At 39.9% G+C, this 20535-nt stretch overlaps 1 protein-coding gene across 1 annotated transcript in view; it reads right to left on the bottom strand.

Annotated features, from left to right (window-relative positions):
- thsd7ab (thrombospondin, type I, domain containing 7Ab) overlaps positions 1-14631 on the bottom strand; it is a 214462-nt gene extending 199831 nt beyond the window's left edge. Inside the window, exon 1 of the mRNA XM_087848450.1 lies at positions 14116-14631. Coding sequence (XP_087704576.1) covers positions 14116-14266 — 151 coding nt within the window. The 5' untranslated portion in view covers positions 14267-14631. The remainder of the gene's footprint in view (positions 1-14115) is intronic.
- Between the last annotated feature and the right edge of the window lie 5904 nt (positions 14632-20535).

Genomic DNA, 20535 nt, shown 5'->3' with positions numbered 1-20535 from the left:
ATAGTATATTTGAAAACCTTATTAATTTTAATAGGCTAATAATTGGCTATGGAGAGCAAAACTATTTAGTGCATCAGGCTGTGAGCACGTCGTTTTATGGCATTTACTTTTTAAACCCAAAAGGTGGCGCTATTTAATTCTGTACTTTAGACTTAGTTTATCTCTTTTAATTTAGCAAGCTTAATTGCAAAACATAAATAATTATCCTTTGGTGCCCTGAATGTGACGTCTATGTCACCGTACATTAAAGTTACCTAATATAGAAAGATTTTGCTTTTCTCAGATTTGCTATGTGGCAGATCTTCTCTGTACACACTGTACATGTCTAAGTGGGTGGGTGGGTTGGTAGTGACCACCACCACCAAAACAGTGACAAGTATTCTGTGTACACAATGTATGTCTGCTCTAGGCACGAGGAGGTAGAGAGCCTGTTCAGCCTCCATATTCATATGCGCTCGGCCTTGCCCTGCCTCAGGCCATCTGCTCCCCTCCCTCTAATCCAGGGGCTTGTCACTGGTGATTAGCCGGCCACTCTATCACTCTCTCTGCCCCTTTACCATTATACATTTCTGGCTTATTGTGTTGATACTAATGTTAAAGCACGGTTAGGTGTGCTCTCTCCGGCTAAATTCCTTTCTATGGATATTTGATGCCTACAAATCCTCTACACTTCCTGTCAGCCTCTCCCTCTTGCTCCTTCATTACAAATGCCAGGCATATAATGCTGATGTTAGGGTTTAAATGTGCTTAAGTGATCTCTTACTCTATTTTCTCCTTGTGCATTTTAACCACCTTTTCCAATTTCTCTCTACATGTACACTTTTGTCAGCACTGCGTATTCCCTGGCATTAAAGGGCTGTAAATGCAGATCAATTTCAGGAGCAGTTTCAAGAGAGAAAAAGGCAAACGAGATCAATACAATCAATCAAATGTATTGACAGGTTTACTTCCATCTTGACTTTTAATATCTAGCTGAATTTGTTCTTGAACTGTGCATGTGAGACTAATGAGACCTGCCTAAAGAGACCTGTAAAGAGCAGTAATCAATAGGAATGCAAAGTGAAAAGGACAGGTTTATTAAACATGCAGTCCCTTATCATTGTCCCCTTGAGTTTACATTGTCAAATTAGTATTTTATTTCATTCCGATGCTTTAAAGCCAAGCATGTAACACGTCTCCATGGGTGGTAATGTCAGCCGGTCAACCAGGGCTCTCCGCTGGGGAAAAAATTAACTGTTTGATTGAGTGGAATAAAAGGTGGTATCCCCCTCAAGATAATTTGTAATAACTTGGGTGAACTTTTTATCTAGCACTGGTGTAAAGTTGGATTTTGTAGCAATAATATTTTGTACATGCATTCAACATGACTTTCACAACTCCTCAGGCTGTACCATGAAGCAAGAGAGCCAGCCAAATATGGGAACTTCCTATCTATAATAGTTCCTAGACAGCCTACAAAAAAAGATAGGTGATAAATTAAGACACCAATATTTATAATTACGCCACCATTAATACATTTGATCAATTTTCCTGAAATACACCAATACCAGATCAGATCTCTGTGCTCAGATGGTGAAGGGTCTCTTTAGGTGTTTTCTAAGCAACATTGGCTTTTCCTGATGAGCATCAGTGAGAGATGCAGCAGGGACGTTTTTAAACTTTCAAAAAGACATTAATTAATTTTAACAAATTTAATGAAATATATCATAATCTACTCAATACGTAGTGTCATTGTACTATTGTCTATGTATGACTGTGCAATGAAAACAAAGAATTATCTTATGTTATCTTAATAGATGTGATTCAGTCATTTTTATTTACTGAACGCAAACATGATTTTCGTTTCAGTTGAAATGTTGGAAACACTGAAATGTTTCCAATAAGCTGGTGACAAAATTTGTGTCTCAAATTTAAAAACTTTTAATACCTTATTATGAAATACAGCCTTCTGGTCAATATGTGTTGTAAATTTATGGAGAAAAAAATCCAGAAGAGTTATTTTTTGGAGGTTTTGGTTTCTATTTATTTCATGGCTCTTCCTCCTCATGCCTGCCAAATTTCAAAGTGTTTGTCTTCTGCTGTTTCTCCCATTGCTTGTAAATTCTCTTTTTTTCCAGTAATTACTCGTGTTCTTGGTTATTTTACTTACTGTATTTGTCTGGTTCTCCATAATTTCTTAATTGCTTCCACTAGTTTCTCTTATTTATCAGCACAGAGTCTAAATATAATCTTGTCTCTCTCTTTATCACATTTTTGCGCTCTTTTGTTTGTCCTTTGCACTCCTTACTAGAATTTCTTGTGCTTTTCTTTTAAGATTTTGTTAGATTTTTTTTTTTTTTATCCCATCAGTATTGTGCAATTCTTTTTCTTTAACACCCTTTCAGTTAATTAAAGTTACTCTGGTTATTTGCAGGCTGGAGAGTCTCATTTATCTACAAACATCTAAAAAAACCCCATCATCTCCCTCTGCTGTGAACACAGTTAGTGCTTTAATGTGAGCATGCTTTTGAAAAGCTATGGTACATCATACCTGCTCATCATCTTCACTAGTTTTGTTACTGTGAACGCATTTTATATCCAAGCACTGCTGTGTCTAATTACATCCTCACAGAGCTGCTAACATGGACTGCTCTTGTGTTAATTAATATGGTTTAATCATGGTTTAATCACCCCTCAGCCACAACATTAAACCAGCTGGAAGGTGTAGTGAACAGCGCTGATCATCTCGTTACAACAGAACGTTCTGTCAAGACCCCTTGTCCTAATATTCATGTGGATCTTACTTGAGATCCACCTAAACACAAAGACCAAACAAAACCCCAACAGAAGCCTCCAACTAAAGACGAATGGCTCAAGAAACATGACAAAGAGCCCAAAGGTTTTGAACAAGCCATCAAATAGCCCTGACCCTAATTCAGTTAAGCATCCATGGGCTCCTATGTCTTGACCTCAGTATGTTGCATGTTGGTTGGTGAATCTCTGTCTTAATTTCACGAGCTGAGAATTTTTGCTTCTATGTCAGTGTAGTAAGCCCAGATCTGATGAGCAAGTGGCAAATCCAAATGAGGGACCGCACATGCATATGGCAGCAACCTGTCAGTCAGGATTTACAAAGTAAACTTCAAATTTTGTAATACTTTAAGCAACAACATGGAAAACTCTTTCCCCAAACTAAAAACCTAAAAAACCCCTCCAAATTCAAACATCTGCCCTGTGCTGGCGACCACAGAACATTTCTACATGTCCAAAATATGTACTGTACATGACGAACTGTGGCAGATTGATTACTCCTTCAGCTTATCACGCTAAATGAAAACAGACTAAAACAGACGAGAACGCAGGATTTCCAGATTTCAACAGACAAACAACATCAAAAGCGGGATTGAAGAACACCCTCACAAACAATTACCTGAAGCCATTTTTTCTGTCGCTGTTGCTTAATGCACTCTGAGGAATTACTGCACCATTTTTGCCCGATAAACCCAGAACACATGGTCCAGAAACAAATGGCAAAGCATTCATAAATGTGGTCAAAACTGCATAAGTACAGCCTGGCGTTCAAATGCGGTGCGGTTTTCAAACCAACAACAGAAGCTCAATACACTAATGTAATGTTCCCATTATATTCCGATTTAGTAGCTTTGATATATGACTCTAAACTGCACTGCATATTAAAGCAGTCTGTGTACAGTTCATTACGTGATCTACAGATGAATTATAATCTTTCTGCTGTACAACAGTGAGTGCTTCTCAGACCATCTATGACAGTTCGATATCAGCTTTTTCCACTGGGGAGCAAAACACCCAAACTGCCATGGAAAAGAAAGCTTTTATCTTCAAAAAAATGCGGGGACATGACTACCTCGTGGCTGAGCAATAAATAAATAAATAAAAAACAATAAAAATGGATGGCCAGTGGGGGAGATGAAGGATTAATGACAGAGCTGCTGGATAGACAGGAGGATATTTACTTCCAAGCCACCTACATCTCTTCAGCTTTATTAGAATAGCATCGGGGGAGGCAGCACAGGCTCCTTTCAGGTAAATGTCACTGCTTTCTTCGATGATACTGCAATTCCTCTCAGCCCACTGAAGCTGCCTCGTTGCCTCTTGGGAAGTCAAGGGCCTGTTTTGAATGCCACTCTCTGACCACGAGAGTGCTTGGTTTCCTCAATATGGGTCCGGTTATTTGTTTGTGTTTCAACTTGTGGCTGAGTGGAGATTTAAGTCCTTGTTTGGGAAGAGACACCAAAGGGACACGACCCCATTGTACGAGAAAAACACAAACCTACTATTTTAGGGGAAACTCAAGAAAAACAAGTGGGACGGAAAAAGAAGGGAATATGTTTCTGCTTTGCTGCTCTGTTTAAGTTTACCTGAATTTTAATCAGAATCATTATAATCAAAGAAACAAACTAGTTATGGTTAAATTACAGATATGATTTCGATGTTGGCTCGACGTACTTCTTAACTCATCTGGGCTGCACACTCTTATTGGACTTTTGAGATAGAAAAGGTTTGTGTTGAAGATTGATTACAAGCAAATCATTCCCAATCGAGAGAAGAATGTCAAGCAAAAAAAAAAAAAAAAAAAAAAACATGCTGGGTATATGATTGGGTGGGGACAAGAGCAGAACGACCCCTGTACTGACCGGAGCAAGCATCAGCAAGATCAGACATTAACAGTGATTAAGACAGACACAGCATGAGAGGGAGGAGCAGGGGTGGAGATGGGTTGTGAATCAGTGTGCAGCTTAAATGCCCTGAGTGAGATTTGCCAGTAGGATGCGTGCAAGTGCATCAGCTAAGCCTGCACTGTCAGCCTGTTCTGAGGTCAGCTCATCTGCCAAGACTATGTTCAATTTATAGAGAACATTTTGTTACTTCTTTATAATATGGGGGCGTTTTGATTGGATTATGTGAACAAATGAAATTGCCAACATGATTTTAGCTTAAAATGTTTCCTCTGAACAGTCTGACATGGGACTTTGAGTGAATCACCTGCCAAAAAGATGTGTAAACAATCAGAGACCACAGAGCCAGGATGTTAGCATGTTTGTTGACATGCTCGGAATAAAATGTGACATTGTCAGCTTTTTCCTGACGTTTGGATCAAGCGGTTTATCTGAGGATATTACAAAACTGGAACTATGATTCTGGTTTATGATACTACCATGGCACAACCAAAATTATTACAACTTTTTGCAAGGAACTTGTAATATTCTTGTTTTTCAAATGGATGCCTTGAGGACGGAGACCAGTTTTTTGCCACCATTTGCAATTGGTGGCTGCCGTCAGGCACCAGCTTTGAAGACAGCAACTGATTGCAAGATAAGATGGAGTCAGTCTTCTATTAGTCTGCTATAAGTTTGTGATTGAAGGGGGTCAACTTGACAATTACATGCAATATTTTGTGACAATACAGCAATTAATAGTGATAAAGAAAATTGTAATTGCCATCTGTTTCAAATCTGTTGCTGTAAAATACACAGAAATTCACATTAACTGAATCATACGAAGTCCAGGCTCTATAAACAGTGATGTTGTCTCTGCAGTTTTACCACAAACTGTTTGGTAATCTTGCTTTTATATAAAAATATAACTAGAACGCAGCCACTTGAGTTGGTTGCATTCTCAACTGCAATGAGATGCACTGCACTGATCACTGCAGACTGACTGATTGAGTGCAGCGTGTTAAATCTGTCTGCATGAATAAATTAGTCGGTAACTATTTGCAAACATTTGTCAATCTGTCTGAAAGTTATGTGGAGACATGTTGCATCCCATCATGTATCCAGAGGTTGAGGGTGTTGCATACTCAAACTCTAGAGTGACTGAGCTATTAGCGCCTCACATGAGTATACAGGGAAACCACATCTTTTCAGAGACTGAACTAATATCCACACGCCTTCGACCTCTAGCCTCTGATCCTGTCGCTCTCCGCCACATTCCTTCCAAAAGTCAGTACATCACTGGTTGTTCCTGCATATGAACTGGGACTGGAATGAGTGTTTATTGATGGATACTGTAATATGTTATATGTACTTTGCAACAGTGAGGACATAATAGTTAATAGTTTCACTGCAAAAACTGAGAATGCACACAAGAAAATTTTCATTTTTTTTATCTCACTTTCTAGTCTTTTCATAGCAGCACGTACCACTTTGATATACCAGGTCAAGGCAGATAATCGGAAAGATAACAGTCCTACGCAACATAAATCTATCACTGATCTGCTTACTCAGGACCATGCAAAAAGTACTCTGGTGGTTGAATGACAAAGCACTGCATCTAAAATATGCTGCGAGCCATTTCAATAGGGTGGAATAAAGCAGTGAGAATCCTCTTATCTTACTCTAAATAAAGTTTTTTGGATGAAGTGTAATCTCTAATCCTGCCGTGCCTCCTATATCAGTAATAGCCAAGCCAGTTCTTAGTGTAAGCTCTGCCATTTAGATTAAACAAACTCTGGCATCTCTTTGGCATCTTTCTCCCCTGGATGGATTGGCAATTTCTAAAAGCACAGCAGTCTGGAGCGGAGAGTAGTAGGGTAATATCTCTAAAGCCACAAAAAAGATCAATGTGGGTCAAACGTGACATATTTTGTTGCAAATGCTTTGAGAAAAAAAAAAAAATCAGGTACAATGTCATGGAGTGCTGTTGCTGAGCTCTGTGTCATTTCAATGACAGTAAAGTGCCGATCATTTGAGCCCGAGCTGTGTTCAGTCTTTTTCCACTGAGACTAAACGTAACTTTGAAAAATAGCTTCCATCCTCTTTCAGGCATAAAGATGCTGAGGCCACATGGCTGTTGTTGTTTCCACAAGCTGCTGAGTGCTCATTTTCTGATGGTTGCAGGGCGAGATGCACAACAGACACAATTACCCTCCATTTTCACTCTCACCCAACTGAAAAGGAAAACAAAAACATGGGCATACTGAATTAAAATAAGCCCCACTGGCACACTCTGTAATGAAAAATGAAATTCCCAAGGAAATTATCTTAATTTATATGCATGGCCTAAATTTGTTGCCTGTTGCTAAGGAATTTTAACACTGGCTGGCCAATTATGGACCAGATCCTTGTCTGCCATCAGGTGCTATGCTAATTAGGGTCATTGAGGGTCACGTTGTAATGCACTCGCTAAAATGAGGTGGGAGTCTCCAAGGGATATTCTCATTTGGGATGATGCCAGTCACTTTCCTGCTGTTATCACAGCTACAGCTATTTACTCAGACGTTTGTTTGTTTCCGGCTTAATGAAAAGAAAACTGGTAGATATCATACAGGTACGCAGGTATTAGCCCATAGCTATTTGAGGTAAAGGATTTCCATGGCAGTACAGACACAACAGGCTCTAATTTAGATGTTGGAAAGGTTGTGAGGTTGATGCTGAGGCGAGTTGAGGACATGAATCAATCAAGTATGCCAGTAAAACAGAATAAGAAGTTTAAAATGGAAAAATGTAGCCAAATCCATTGCACATGAATATAAATATAACCTTCCTAAGATGTCAGATGTGTTGCTTTAACAGATGATAAGGCTAGAGGGGAACTGTCTGCTTTTTTAGTGCAAACAGCCTGAAAAAGATCACTGTTCTTTTGTTTCCATTTATCTCAAGGAGTTCCCCTTAAACTAATCTTCTCTTATCTTTGGTTACCACTATCAGTTTGGCTAAAGTATTTTTTTTGTTCTCCATGTAACGCCCTTGACATGCTGTAGTGAACTTGTGAACCTGTCACACCCGCTCTCCCTCAATTTCCTGGATGGCCTCTTCAGTGGGTCCACCATAATAGCAGGTGATTGTGGGAGAGCCAGTAACAACCCTGAGCGAGGATGACATCCTTCACTGCTGGCGGCTCTGTAAAAGGAGGAATGTCTTCAGCTAACAATGGCCTGTCAGCAATAGTTGCCCTGCACCTGTGTCCTGAACAGTGACATGGGCGAGATGTGTTGACACACTGCAGCACGTCACAGAGCAGAAAACCAGAATAATCCCTATTGGATGATACCTTGTTGGACTAAACCTGCATTGGTTCTGGAAACTGACAGGTCATTAGAGAAGCAGGTCGATAGATGCTAGCATTCTCAAGAAAGGTACCTTGTATCAAGTAACTAAAGTAAAAACGAAATTAATATCCAAGTGTTAAAAGGCACTTTGTGTAAGAGAAATAAAAAAGAACAACTTGACTTTAGAAAAGAAAAGATAATTGATAATCTGTCTGTGTTTCTTTCAACAAATTCCTCCTAGACCATCAGGGAATGAGCAACCAAACTTGGCACACAGGTACATCTTAGGCCCCTGAATGTTCTTACCTGACATTACAACATCATGTTGCCTTGCAAACAGCTCGCAAGTAGCTAGTGCCCAAGAGATTTATGCACATTTTATATGTATAACACCTTATAAAAAGGCATCATAGCATTTCTTTTTAACCACATTTAACATTTAATTTAGATCCACAAAATACTGAATTGTATATGATGCAATCACACCTAACAATTGGCTAAAACGGCCTAGTGTTAGCTATTTGTAGCACCCACAATACCTCATAAAAGTACTGTGTCATTTTAATTTCACAATGACATCTTATTTATATTATATTTAAAGCTGAATTATAGATGCCTAGCAACCACTTAGAAATGGGCTATATTATCAGTTTTAGTAATGAACATTTACAACACCCACTTTGTGTTTAACTTTGTTAAATGTCATTAAATCTGCCAGTTTCCCCCCTGCACAAACAAGACATCAAGATGGGCATGTAGTTGTTTTATTATGTACGAAGAGTTCAAAGGGATTTACCAGGTCACTGGTCAGTAAATGGGGATGCAGACCAAAACCCCCTTTGAAGGGAAATTGTAAATGAGTAAAGGGGAAAGCAAACAGATGACAGCTCTGTTAACTGACGTTGTTGATATAAAAATACTGGATCTGGCCAGTGGTGTCCCCCCAGCCTCCAAGTAGACACCCCTATGGTATCAATATCAAAATCCTTGTCTTTCAAGCATCTGTTTTATGAGGTTGCTTAGTTAACAGCTCAGGCAACAAATTTCTAACTGTTGATGCTCTGTGGGGAGCATGTAGAGTAACAGGTGCCAAATCAGTAGCCTGAAGAAGACCTACTGCTGTGCTTTTATGTGTATAAACTTTGTCCAAGCATAAGGTCTCAAAAGAAGCGATCTGTTGCTTAAAATGCAAATTTGAACAAGATTTTTCATTTACTGATTGACTGTATTCACAGACACAAATGGCAAACGACATATAAGAGCAGCTAGTTGAGAGCTTGTGCATGTCTCAGTTGAGTTAACAGGCCTGTGAGGCACATGCTGTGAAGTGTGACTTAACTTGCTGAGGTAAGACGGCAGGTAATTGCGGATTGGCTTGATCAGGATCCAGAGGTGACGTAATCTGGATTCTGGGAAAGATTACGAGCAGCCAATCAGGAAAGGTAGATGGTTGATCAAGAGTGATAAGATCAGGCTGTGAGATCAGACTGATAAAAGAATTAACACCTGCTGGTGTACATTTTAAATTTTCAAAAGGTAAGCTTCACTTCTTCTTTTTGTGCTTTTTATGAAACCGAAGCATTAAAAGCACTAACAAGTCATGATTATCTTGTTACAATGTGATGTCCTTCTGCTAAACTTTGGGTCCTACTGTAGCATTCGTATGGACATTATTTTGATATGTACCACACCAAACCACTAAGGGCAAAGATACTCTGACCATGGCTACCTCTCCAAACAGGACAATGCACCCTGCTACAGCTAACACCACTTAGGAATACATAAAGATCCCAAAAGCATTGACTCCAACATTCCAGATCCTAATCAAACTGAGCATCCATGGGACTCATAGACCTCTATATGAAGGACTGATGTAGCTACAGTGTCAGCACCAGTGTTGGTCAAGTTACTTGAAAAAAGTAATCAGTAACTAATTACTGATTACTTCCCCCCAAAAGTAATCCTGTTACTTTACTGATAACTTATTTTCAAAAGTAATTAGTTACTTAGTTACTTTTTTTAAAAAGATTTATAACCTGAATAGGTAATAAAGCGATAGATCTTTCAGCCCAATTCTACTTTTTCTGCATAATCCATCATATAAAATGTAATCAAATGAAAAAGTCTCTTTTTGAAACTTGTTTTATTAGTTTTAATCTTTTAACTTTACGCATGAAGCAAACATTAAATTATATGCAACATTCTCTGACTGGAAGAAATTTGTTTAACATTTACACCTATTTTCTGCACATTCCAGCACATAAAATGAAATAGTTTTTTGTGTTTACACTCACTCTTTCAAATAAATGCACGTAAAACACAGCAGAAAATAAATAAAATCAAAGACTCAGCGGTGCTGTTGCTCTATTTTCACCTGTATAGCAGGAGTTGGGCAGGCGGAGGTTTGCCCTGGTGCACATGTGTCGTAGTGGTCAGTGGAAAGATCTGGGAGTTTCACATTCCCGTGGTAGTGTACTGTCGGTGCTTGCTCGGAAGTTTAGGGGTTTTTTTCGCTGTAAAAAGAAGTTTTTTTCCCCACGCGGTGAACAACGGACACTAATGTTTTTGTCACTTTTTACAGAATCAAACTCAAAGTAAGGTCAGTACTTCCACGCTTTAAACGCTGCACGCTCATACTCTCTGCCGCACTCGTTATATTATCCATTGTTGATCTGCACACAGCTGTTGCCACGAACATCTCACTCACTTACGTCATTGTCATGAGACACTCTTGCAAAAAAAAAATCACGGTTTTAGTAAAGCAGTAACGCAGCGTGCTTACGGGAGAGTAACAGTAATCTAATTACCTTTTTTGCAATAGCAATACCTTACTTTATTCGTTACTTGAAAAAAGTAATCGGATTACAGTAACTGGTCAGCACCCATTGGTGTGTGAATTCCCACCTTTCCTCATCTTACACTTTGCTTTATCATCTTTTTTGCCATAATTTACAAAATGGGGATCATGTTGTACTGAGGGTTATTTTCCTGTTGACGTCCATACAAGCGGATTTCTTTTGCGACCGCTTTTGCAAACACTTTTGTCGACCAACTGCTTCTCTGATGGCGGCATCCAGCCATGCCACAAAACTGCTGAGGAACAGCTCAAGAAACATGACAATGAGCCACAAAAGCATTATCCCATCTTTCAAACAGCTCAATTCAATTGAGCATCTGTGGGATACGCCAGAATAATCCCAATCCCTGGGGCCCCCACATCAAAACCTACAGGATCCAAAAATTCACCATGCCAAGCACCACAGGACACCCCAGATGTCCCATATCCATACACTGATGCGTCAGAGCTGTTTGCCGGGTTGAGACAGATCACACAATATTAGGCAGGTGGTTTTAATGTTGTGGATAATTGATGCATTTAAGGATCCACTGGAACATTAACATGCATCAGTATCAAACCTCAAAGCCATGTGTAAGGAGCACTTACAGTGAGGCAGATGCTCAAAATATCGAGATACTACAGTATGTAATACTCCACCACCTGTAATTGCCTTGTCCTCAGGCAAACATGGGAGGTCTTGACAGCACAAACCTGGCAACCTTGTTGCTTCAACAACTGAGTCTAATGAAGCACACACACACTAACTGAATCGGGAAGATGCACCTGCTGCGGTGCGTGTTTGTGGAGGCAAGGGTGGGTTGGGGGGGTTTGACATCCTGGTGTTGCCTCGTGACAATAAGTTTCTCTGAGATTTCATCATATTTCATTGTTTTATTGTTTGGGCTGTGGCTCTTAAAAAAAGCAATGCAAAATATGGTCTGAGTGCTAGACAGGGAAACAAAGTGATAAAGATGCAGAGGAAGAAGTGCAGAAGGAGTGCACAGTTGTGAGAAAGCGACAGGGAGAAAAATGGTGTGAAAACAGGATCTGAGACGAAGGCAAACTCCCAGCAAACACTCAGAGGCCCAAGAAAATCTGTGGTATGCCATTATCACCATCATCACTACCATCATCCTCATGGTGGCTATAATCATTTTCTTTTTTCCTTCAGCTATCCTAACGCCACCTGCAGAAATATCACTTGCAATTGCTGGAGGATCCTGTTGTCTCCATCTGCTTCATTTGAATAGTATTCTCCATGAAAAAAGGAAAAAAAAAATCACCAATGAACTGTCTCACCTTCCAAAAGAGATACATCATATTTCCACAGAAGGCAATAAAAGCAATGCAGGCCCAATTCCCCACAGTTTTGAAGACAGGGGCTGTATTTCAGCTAGACTCATCAATATGCAAAACATCAGAGCATTGCTTGCCACAAGAATATTCCCTCCACTGCACACTCTGCAAGTGTGCACAAACATCATGGTATTTTGCGTTTCTTTTCTTAAAAAAAATAAATAAATGACGGGAAAAACAACTTCCATTGGAAAGAAAAAGTATGCAAATCTTGCACAAACATAATCACATTTTGATGAAAAGCACCGGGATCCAAAGCGCTAAATTGCCCTATGTGATTTTAATACTCTGCAGGCAATTGTCAAACCAAAGAGACTCAGAAGAAAGAACACTCCAGGGCTGAAATCAATGCACTACCTTTTATTTGGGAAGAAGTGAACAAACTCCCAACACTGGATTACATTTCAAAGCGCAGAGCCTAGAGCTTTCCAGTTGAGGAGCTTGTATAGTGTGGGAGAAAGGTGCTGTAGCGTGGGAGAGAGGCATAATCATTATGACCTACAGTAGGGTAGATGTAGGTTAAGTTAGTCCCTCTCTCCGCCTGCAGTGCTCGCTCTGCCTTTCTCTTTCTCAAGTCTCTTCCCTGGGCTGTCTTTCCTGGGTTGTTAAATCCCTGCTCCTTTAATCTCCTTACTCAGCTACATCCTCTTTAAAGATGCAGAACCACGGGAGAGACGTGGGATACGTCAACTGGGGACTGGTGCTGAGCAAGGCGGGGCAGGACATGCAGAGTGGCGGCGTTTGAGTTTTTTGAGAGACGACAAAGTTGTACCGGCATTGAGAAAATAAAACTTTTCCAAACGTTGAATGAGAAGAGCACACCTTAAATCTCCTGAGCATCAAACTGGGAAATGAAGCGATCGTCATTTAATTTGTGCCTTAAAGGACGTCCTAGAGACTGCAAAGGTTAATTTTTGCATCTGTTAGTAGTTATCGGTGTGAATGTGTGTGTGTGAATGGGTGGATGACTGGTTGTTTAAAGCGCTTTGGGGTCCTTAGGGACTAGAAAAGCGCTATACAAATACAGGCCATTTACCATTAATCTGAACCTAGGGCACGATATGTACTCTAAAACCTTAGAGTAGTGCTCAGCATCAAGTATGGGGATCTAATTCACCACAGCACTAAATATTTATGTGTCTCTGATAGACATTTCAGTGCAGCTAGATTCAGTGTAGAGAACAAGCACGTGTAAAGATAAGAACTACTGTACCCACTCATCAATCTACAATCTCCTACATGCGTGAGCCTCAAAAGCACACAACGCCCTCATATTCAGAGCTGATTTTGTATCAGCAGCATCAAACCCGTTGCCAACTGCAATAGTGATGCAGTGCCTATCAATCATCTGCATGCTGTAAAACACAACAGCAACATTTCAATAACAGTGCATCACCTGAGACTCAGGGAGAGGAAACTAATCTATTGAAAAATGGATCATAGTTGTCCTGCGTGCCACATGCGATTCAGTACGAAGAAGCGAGATTCTACTGTAGATTTCTGGGTCATTTTTCAAGTGTATGCATCTTTGAAGTTCAGCAGCGTAAACCTCAACGAAGAAAAATTGAAACAGCCAAAGTGTGTCATCTGGAAGCCTTTTAGATCTCTGAAACCCAATAAGTCACGAGAACATTTCTGCACTAGATCTAAGAAGCTTTTATTTCCACCGATGCATGCATAGATTTAAAACGTGCCATAAAACGGTTATCACCCTGTTCACGCCACATTATCCACATATAATGAGTTAGAAAACATTTACGATAAGATCTGACTGATTGTGCTGTTGGCGCAGCTACGGTATGTGACCTCCCACACTCAGAAGCAACACACTAATACATCAGCAGCTATCATAAACACTCCATATGTAAAGCAAAGGATCACATTTAATCTCTAATTAGTGGTTTAGCAGTACCTGTTTCCCAGAAGTAGACAGACTTCCCATCATCTGTCTGTGTGTGAGCCTCCCAGAAACCACACAACAGCAGCAATGCCACCAAATGGTACCAGCTCTCCTCTGTCCTTTTTTGGATGGCCCCTCCTGTACCCCTCCACCCCAGCCCCATGGTCCTCCACAGGATAAAAGTAAATCCACTCAGCTCGGAAGGCAGCGATGATGAAAAACAACAAAAAACTCGCTAGTCCAATAGGCAGAGTGAAGTGTGCTTCAGTTTGAGAGAAGGTGTGTGAGTAAGTGTGCGGGAGTGCAAGAGCGGGAAAAATAATGATGATCTTGTGCACAGTGCTCCTGCAGGAGTTGAGGGTCCAGTACTTGGTGTTGTGAAGGACAGGAGTGTAGTTTTGTTCCCAACTTGGCAGGATGGTCCCAGAGGGAGGCTGTCAGTGACGGGGACTGAGCTGCAGATGGATGGTACAGTCGTCCTCCTCCATCGTATCCGCTTCCTCTGCTGCCGCTGCTGCCTCTGTCCTCTGGCTGTGGAGCAGTGACAGTGGGCGAGTGTCTGCAGTGTTGTACGCCTCCCTCCCTCTCACTTGCTCTCGCTCACTCTCTCTCTTCCACTCCTATTCGCTCACTCATTTGCTCTTCTCCCTCCGCCACCCTGCGCTCGCTCTCTCCTTTTCTACTTCTGGCTTTTTCCTATTTTTCTCCCCTGCCCTCATCTTTTCTCATCTCTCTGCATTACTTTCCCTTTATTTTTACACTCTGCATCTCTAACAAGCTCATTCCTTGTTTTCTCTACCTCAGTTTCTCCTTTTTCTTCCCTTGTTTTCTTTCTCCTGCCTAGGGCACAAGGACAAATACTCCCTCTCCTCCTCCACGTGCAGTGCTGCGAGGCGACTGGAAACCAGCAGGGCTCACACTGGTCCGAGGAGCTCCCATAAGCAGTCCTCCCGGGATCAGAGAGACAAGCTGGGTTTAATGCAGAGCAAGAGTAAGTGGAAGGGGGGAGGGGGGGAGCAAGGAGGAGCAAAACACTAAAGGAGAGTGGAAGCGAGCGCGTGAAAGATGAGGGCGAGGTGATAACTGTGGCCATGTGAAAGGGCTGTGAAAGTGAAATTATAGAACAGATAAGTGGAATTACAGACTTTTATTACCCATTTTGTCAACAACAATTAATGGAAATTACTGGATATATAAACATATTGGCTTTTTAAAAAATATTTGATGTTAGAAATGTTCCGAGCAAGAGGAGGAATTATTATTCCCTTTTTTTCAAATTCATGTAGCGGCCAGAATATGAAGTTTTATTTATTTGTTTTCTGAAGATGGGACATGTAAGTGGGTATTTACAATGAGCAGTTTTATCAGCCATGGCTGAATAGACAAAGAAAAGAGCACCACCATGAGGAATTTCATCAGCAAAAAAAAATCCAGGAAACATCACCTGAAGATACTGTTTGATTCATTTTAATGGCCCCATCCTCTGCTATGTCAGTGGAAGTCAAGGCTGCAATTATAAGTCGCTAACCTCCTGGCTCATAAAGACAAGTCTCACATACAATGTGGTGAGGTTTTACCTTTACAGAGAGGCGGTAGTGTTCATTTCCAGATCCATTCACTTTTTTCACCGTTCAAAATAATCCGTTTATCGTACAGTATCTTGGTGCAACCTCTTAGTTTGTCCTCTCTACAGAATAAGCTGTTTTAACTTATCTTTAGGGCCACCCTCTGTTTTAATCCAAATCTCATCTGATTGGCTGTCCCTGACAAAAATCAGGTTTTAACAGCAGGTTGGTGGGGCCTCTGTGCCCAAAGCCAGAGCTGTATTAAAGATATCCTCTCTGCCCGAGATCAAACAGAGCCAAGACTAAAAAAAGCTGTCTTTAATCGAGCATGTAGAGCAGTCTGAAACCTGAGCGTTTGACTTACAGAGACTACATTTACATAACACTGACCTCATTACTGTGAACTTTGGCCCCGTTTAATACGAGTACCCAGTACCCACTGAGTTGGTTGTCATTTTTTTAGTACATTACTGTACTACCAAGAATTCAATACTTATATTACAGTTACAATTATGTCATTTGTCACATTACAAAGGTTCTTCCATTATACAGAAATAACTGTGGCAGAAGGAAAGCGGTGAAGCAGCTTTTGAGGAACGGACATTACTTTTATTTTATTGCATAAGAGCGCAATAGTAAAGTCCAAGCTGAAGCTAACCAAGAACCCAGAGTGATGTTAAAGCTGAGCACATGCAGACCCCAGCCCAGCAGCCAGAGCTGGATCTTTAACAGGTAACAAAGGCCCCAATGAGCAGTCAGGCTGCAGCCTCCATTTCTACCTGTTCATGTTTCTAAAGTAGAATCACTGCAGCGATTGCTTTGAAGTCTTTGTGCTTTGCGTTGGCGTTGCTGTGTGACACTGTAGCTTAAGGTTTATATTGTTATCTGGTGATTATAAGACATTGCATTTCAGGTCATTTTATTTACTAACGAGGAAGCGATGTAGCAAATTACTTTCACTGCATTACTTGTAAGAAAAGCAATGACCCCAACACTGGTTGTATCATTGTACATATCAGTATAACACACACCTTGAGCACAACTGAGCTCTAAAAATCTGAGCCAGAAAGAACAAGACAAAAACAACAGCAGCCTGCATGTACAAACCAAACATTACATTAATGTACCAAATGTGTGTTTTTAATTTTGTCTTCAAACAAAAAGATCATCTAAGTCAAGAAGAGTAAGCTGCTCCATCTCAGTTTACACAGATAATTATTCATAACTCATTTTCTCTTTACATGTTGTCAAAGTAGAAAAGTAAATGTCTGTGTACCTTTCTGTCTAATGCATTAAACAAGAACAGGGATTAGAGTGGAGGAAGAGGAAGTCTAGTTGGCAAAAATGAAGAGGCAGAATTCATCCGTCGTAGATAATCTTCATCTGCTGTCTCAACCTCTGACAGTTTGACCTGGCTGTGTCAGGACACCTGACTGACAGGCTTTGACCTGAGGACAGCCAACCTGTCATCCTAGTTTTAGCTCGTCTTTACTAGATCGAGGCAGCGGAGGGGGAGCATAAACCTAGTTAGTAGATTCACAAAGAGGCTCCCAGAATCGCTTAGTTCTTAAGCCTGCATTGTTTCCCATTGGAAATAAGGACAGAAAAAGGCAATAAATACAAAAGCAGACGTTAAAAGCCTCCTTTAGAAAACTATTTCTGTTATGTGTATGGCTGTAACATCATTAGACTTTTTAAATTGTTCATGACATCAGTACAAAGAAATGTCACAGAGCAGTGACAATGTCTTTACAGTAAAGCTTATGTAAGGAGGCACCAAACAAGTAACTTTTGAGGGAGGAGTACTGCAGATTTTTCTGGTTATGGAACAGCGATCCACCTCTCACGCAGACATTTCATGGAGAGTTTCTAGGTATTCTGAAACCTATGCATTGTCAAGGATGTCACCAGTTGTAATCTATGGGACACAGCTAATGAAGGCTGATTGGACTTTGTTCTCTCCATTAAAGTATAGATAAAAGATATAAACTATGGAACAGGACAAACTAACGTGATGGTTTTGTTTTATTTACTAGATAAACCAAATGCATATTAATTCAATAAAAATCAAGCTTTCGTTTTTGATGATGCCCAAATACGAGACTATTGAGAGATTTAACAGGGCAGCACACAGTGGAACATAAACAGACTGTGGTGAGAAGTTCATAACCACTCAATGTGAATTTCATGGTAATTTTGGGCTTTTAAAGACTTGTTTGAACTATTTTTTTCCAAGTTTTTTTTTTTTTTTGTTGAAGGGGGCTTGAATGGTTGTAGCATACATCTTTAATGACTTTAACAAACAAGGGTTTTATTTATTTCATTACTTTGTTATTTAATTATTTATTTTTCCACACAGGGTTAAGGGTTATGTACATACGGGTTCAAATATATGCATACACACTTAAATATTTTACCAAGTGATTTTGAAGGTTCTGCTATGTCTTTTTACTTGATAAGGCAAAAGCCTTTTAACTTCTCATTAGTGGTCACGCTCGACAACAACTGGTAGTTTCTAAGAGCGAGTTTGACTGAAATTCACAGTTGGCCACATGGACAAGCCAAATACTGTCAGGAGAAACGTTTTATGGTCATGTGAGACAAAGAGCTTTGTGCTAATGACAAGAGTGACAAATATGGGAAAAAGAAAACTTTTACAAGACTGCATACAGTCCTGCGTCTTAAAACTATGTACAACCTTATGGTGTCCACGTGAATTAAGAAGGTATGTAACAGCCAAGTGCTCCTTATCAAATGCACTTGATAAATTAATCATCTGCAAGCATAAGCACCTCTATAAAAGCAGAGGTTTTGGCAGGTGGTCTTGAGCTTTCAGGTGAGTGTTAACCCAGTCCCACAGTCTTCCTAGGAATGGCTGTCCCAGCAAATTCGCCCTGTGGTCAGACTGTGCAATGCCCAGAGAGACGGGAACAAATAATAATAATAATAATAAAAAAAAATTTTTTAAACCCAGCTCATGTCATCACCTCAGCTATACCCCAGATGCTGCAGGACTCAGTTAGCATGTTAAGTATTAAGGTTCATGACAGTACAATAAGAATAAGCCAGGAGAAAGCCTATTCTCTATAAAAAGAACATGGCAGCACTACTTTGGTATTGTCTGTTCAAAGAACATTGTTCCAAATGTCTTGTGGTTTATTTAGATGCAACTCTCTAAACCTAAGTAGAGAGGTTTGACTATAACACACAGCTCCACATTTGGAGAAAACTAAAAACAGAAAATCAGTCCAAAAACCTCACAGCTGTGATTATGCAGCAAAACAAAATCTTAATTGAAACTCAATGAAACCAGGAATCAGAAACTTAAAACACCAAAACAGCAAATGTATTGAAGCAGGGAGCTAAAACAACAACAACAAATTAATATAAACTACAAGCCAAATAAGTCCATAATAACTGAAGCTAAACATTAGTAGAATGATCATTAACCTCCTAAGACCCGAACTTTTCCACGGCATGCATTTTTCATTTCTCTTTGATATTTGGGCTGATTGGGACCTGATGAATGTAAAAACAAAGAATTACCAGATTTTTTTTTACCTAATTTTTGTTTCTAAGAAAAATGAGAGCCACATATGAGGATATTCATTTAAAATTTAGATTAAACAGTAGCAGTATAATAATAATAATAATAATAATAATAATAATAATAATAATAATAACTTTATTTATAAAGTGCTTTCAAACAAAGTGCTTTACAACTAAAGAGATAAATAAAATAAAAGTGATACATAGCAATACAGGTAAAAGACACAATACAAGTTAAAAACAATAAAAATTTAAAAACTAAAAGCCATAGAATTAAGACATGTAGGATAGGGTGAACAAATGTGTCTTCAACTTAGTTTTAAAAAACTCCACAGAGCATGCCTGCCAAATATCTTGAGGGAGGTTGCCAATCCGTAGGTGAGCAGCAGGACCTTAAAATCTGCTCGAACCTGACAAGGTAGCCAATGCAGAGATCTCAGAACAGGGGTGATGTGCTCAAATTTCCCAGTTCTTGTTAAAATGCGAGCAGCTGCATCTTGCACCATCTGTAGACCTCTAAAACTTTTCTTTTTTCGAAAGAAGAGCATTGCAATATTCAATACGGGAAGACACAAATGCATGGACAAGAACCTCTGCAGTGTCGCTTGACAAAACTTGTCTGATTCTGGCTATGTTCCTCAAATGATGAAAGGCAGTCTTTGTTATCATTTTTACATGAGATTCAAAGGAGAGCACCATGTCGAACCACATACCCAAGTTTTTTTTACCTTGTTCCTGCAATTTATGACACTGTCATCAATTTTCAAGATGAAATTTTGGGACAAATGCTGAAATTTGTGTGGCCCAATGACCATCAACTCTGTCTTATCAGTATTTAGGAGCAAGAAATTATCCGATAACCAGCCCTTAATTGCAGATAAACAACATTCTAGTTTAGAGACTTCAGCACAATTTCCAATGGTTAAAGGAACATAAAGCTGCAGGTCATCAGCGTAACAATGAAAGGTTACATTAAAAGAACATAAAGGAACACCAAGAGGCAGCAGGTACATAGAAAACAGCAATGGTCCAAGTACGGAGCCCTGAGGGACCCCACGCCTCACTGCACAGGTCTCAGAGAGATCATTTTTAAAACTAACAGTCTGTGACCTCCCAAGCAGGTAAGATCTCAGCCATGATAAAACATTTCCTGTAATTCCAATAAAATGTTCAAGCCTATCCAATAAAATGCAGTGATCCACAGTGTCAAACGCAGCACTTAGATCCAGCAGTAATAAAACTGAAGTGCGATCATTGCCTGCATTTACCAGCAGATCATTTACCACTTTGACTAAAGCTGTTTCTGTGGAGTGATTTG

The sequence above is a fragment of the Neolamprologus brichardi genome, chromosome 11 (assembly GCF_056152115.1).
Source record: "Neolamprologus brichardi isolate AB-2024 chromosome 11, ASM5615211v1, whole genome shotgun sequence".
Classification (NCBI taxonomy): domain Eukaryota; kingdom Metazoa; phylum Chordata; class Actinopteri; order Cichliformes; family Cichlidae; genus Neolamprologus; species Neolamprologus brichardi.
This window is presented reverse-complemented; position numbering and strand designations above follow the sequence as displayed.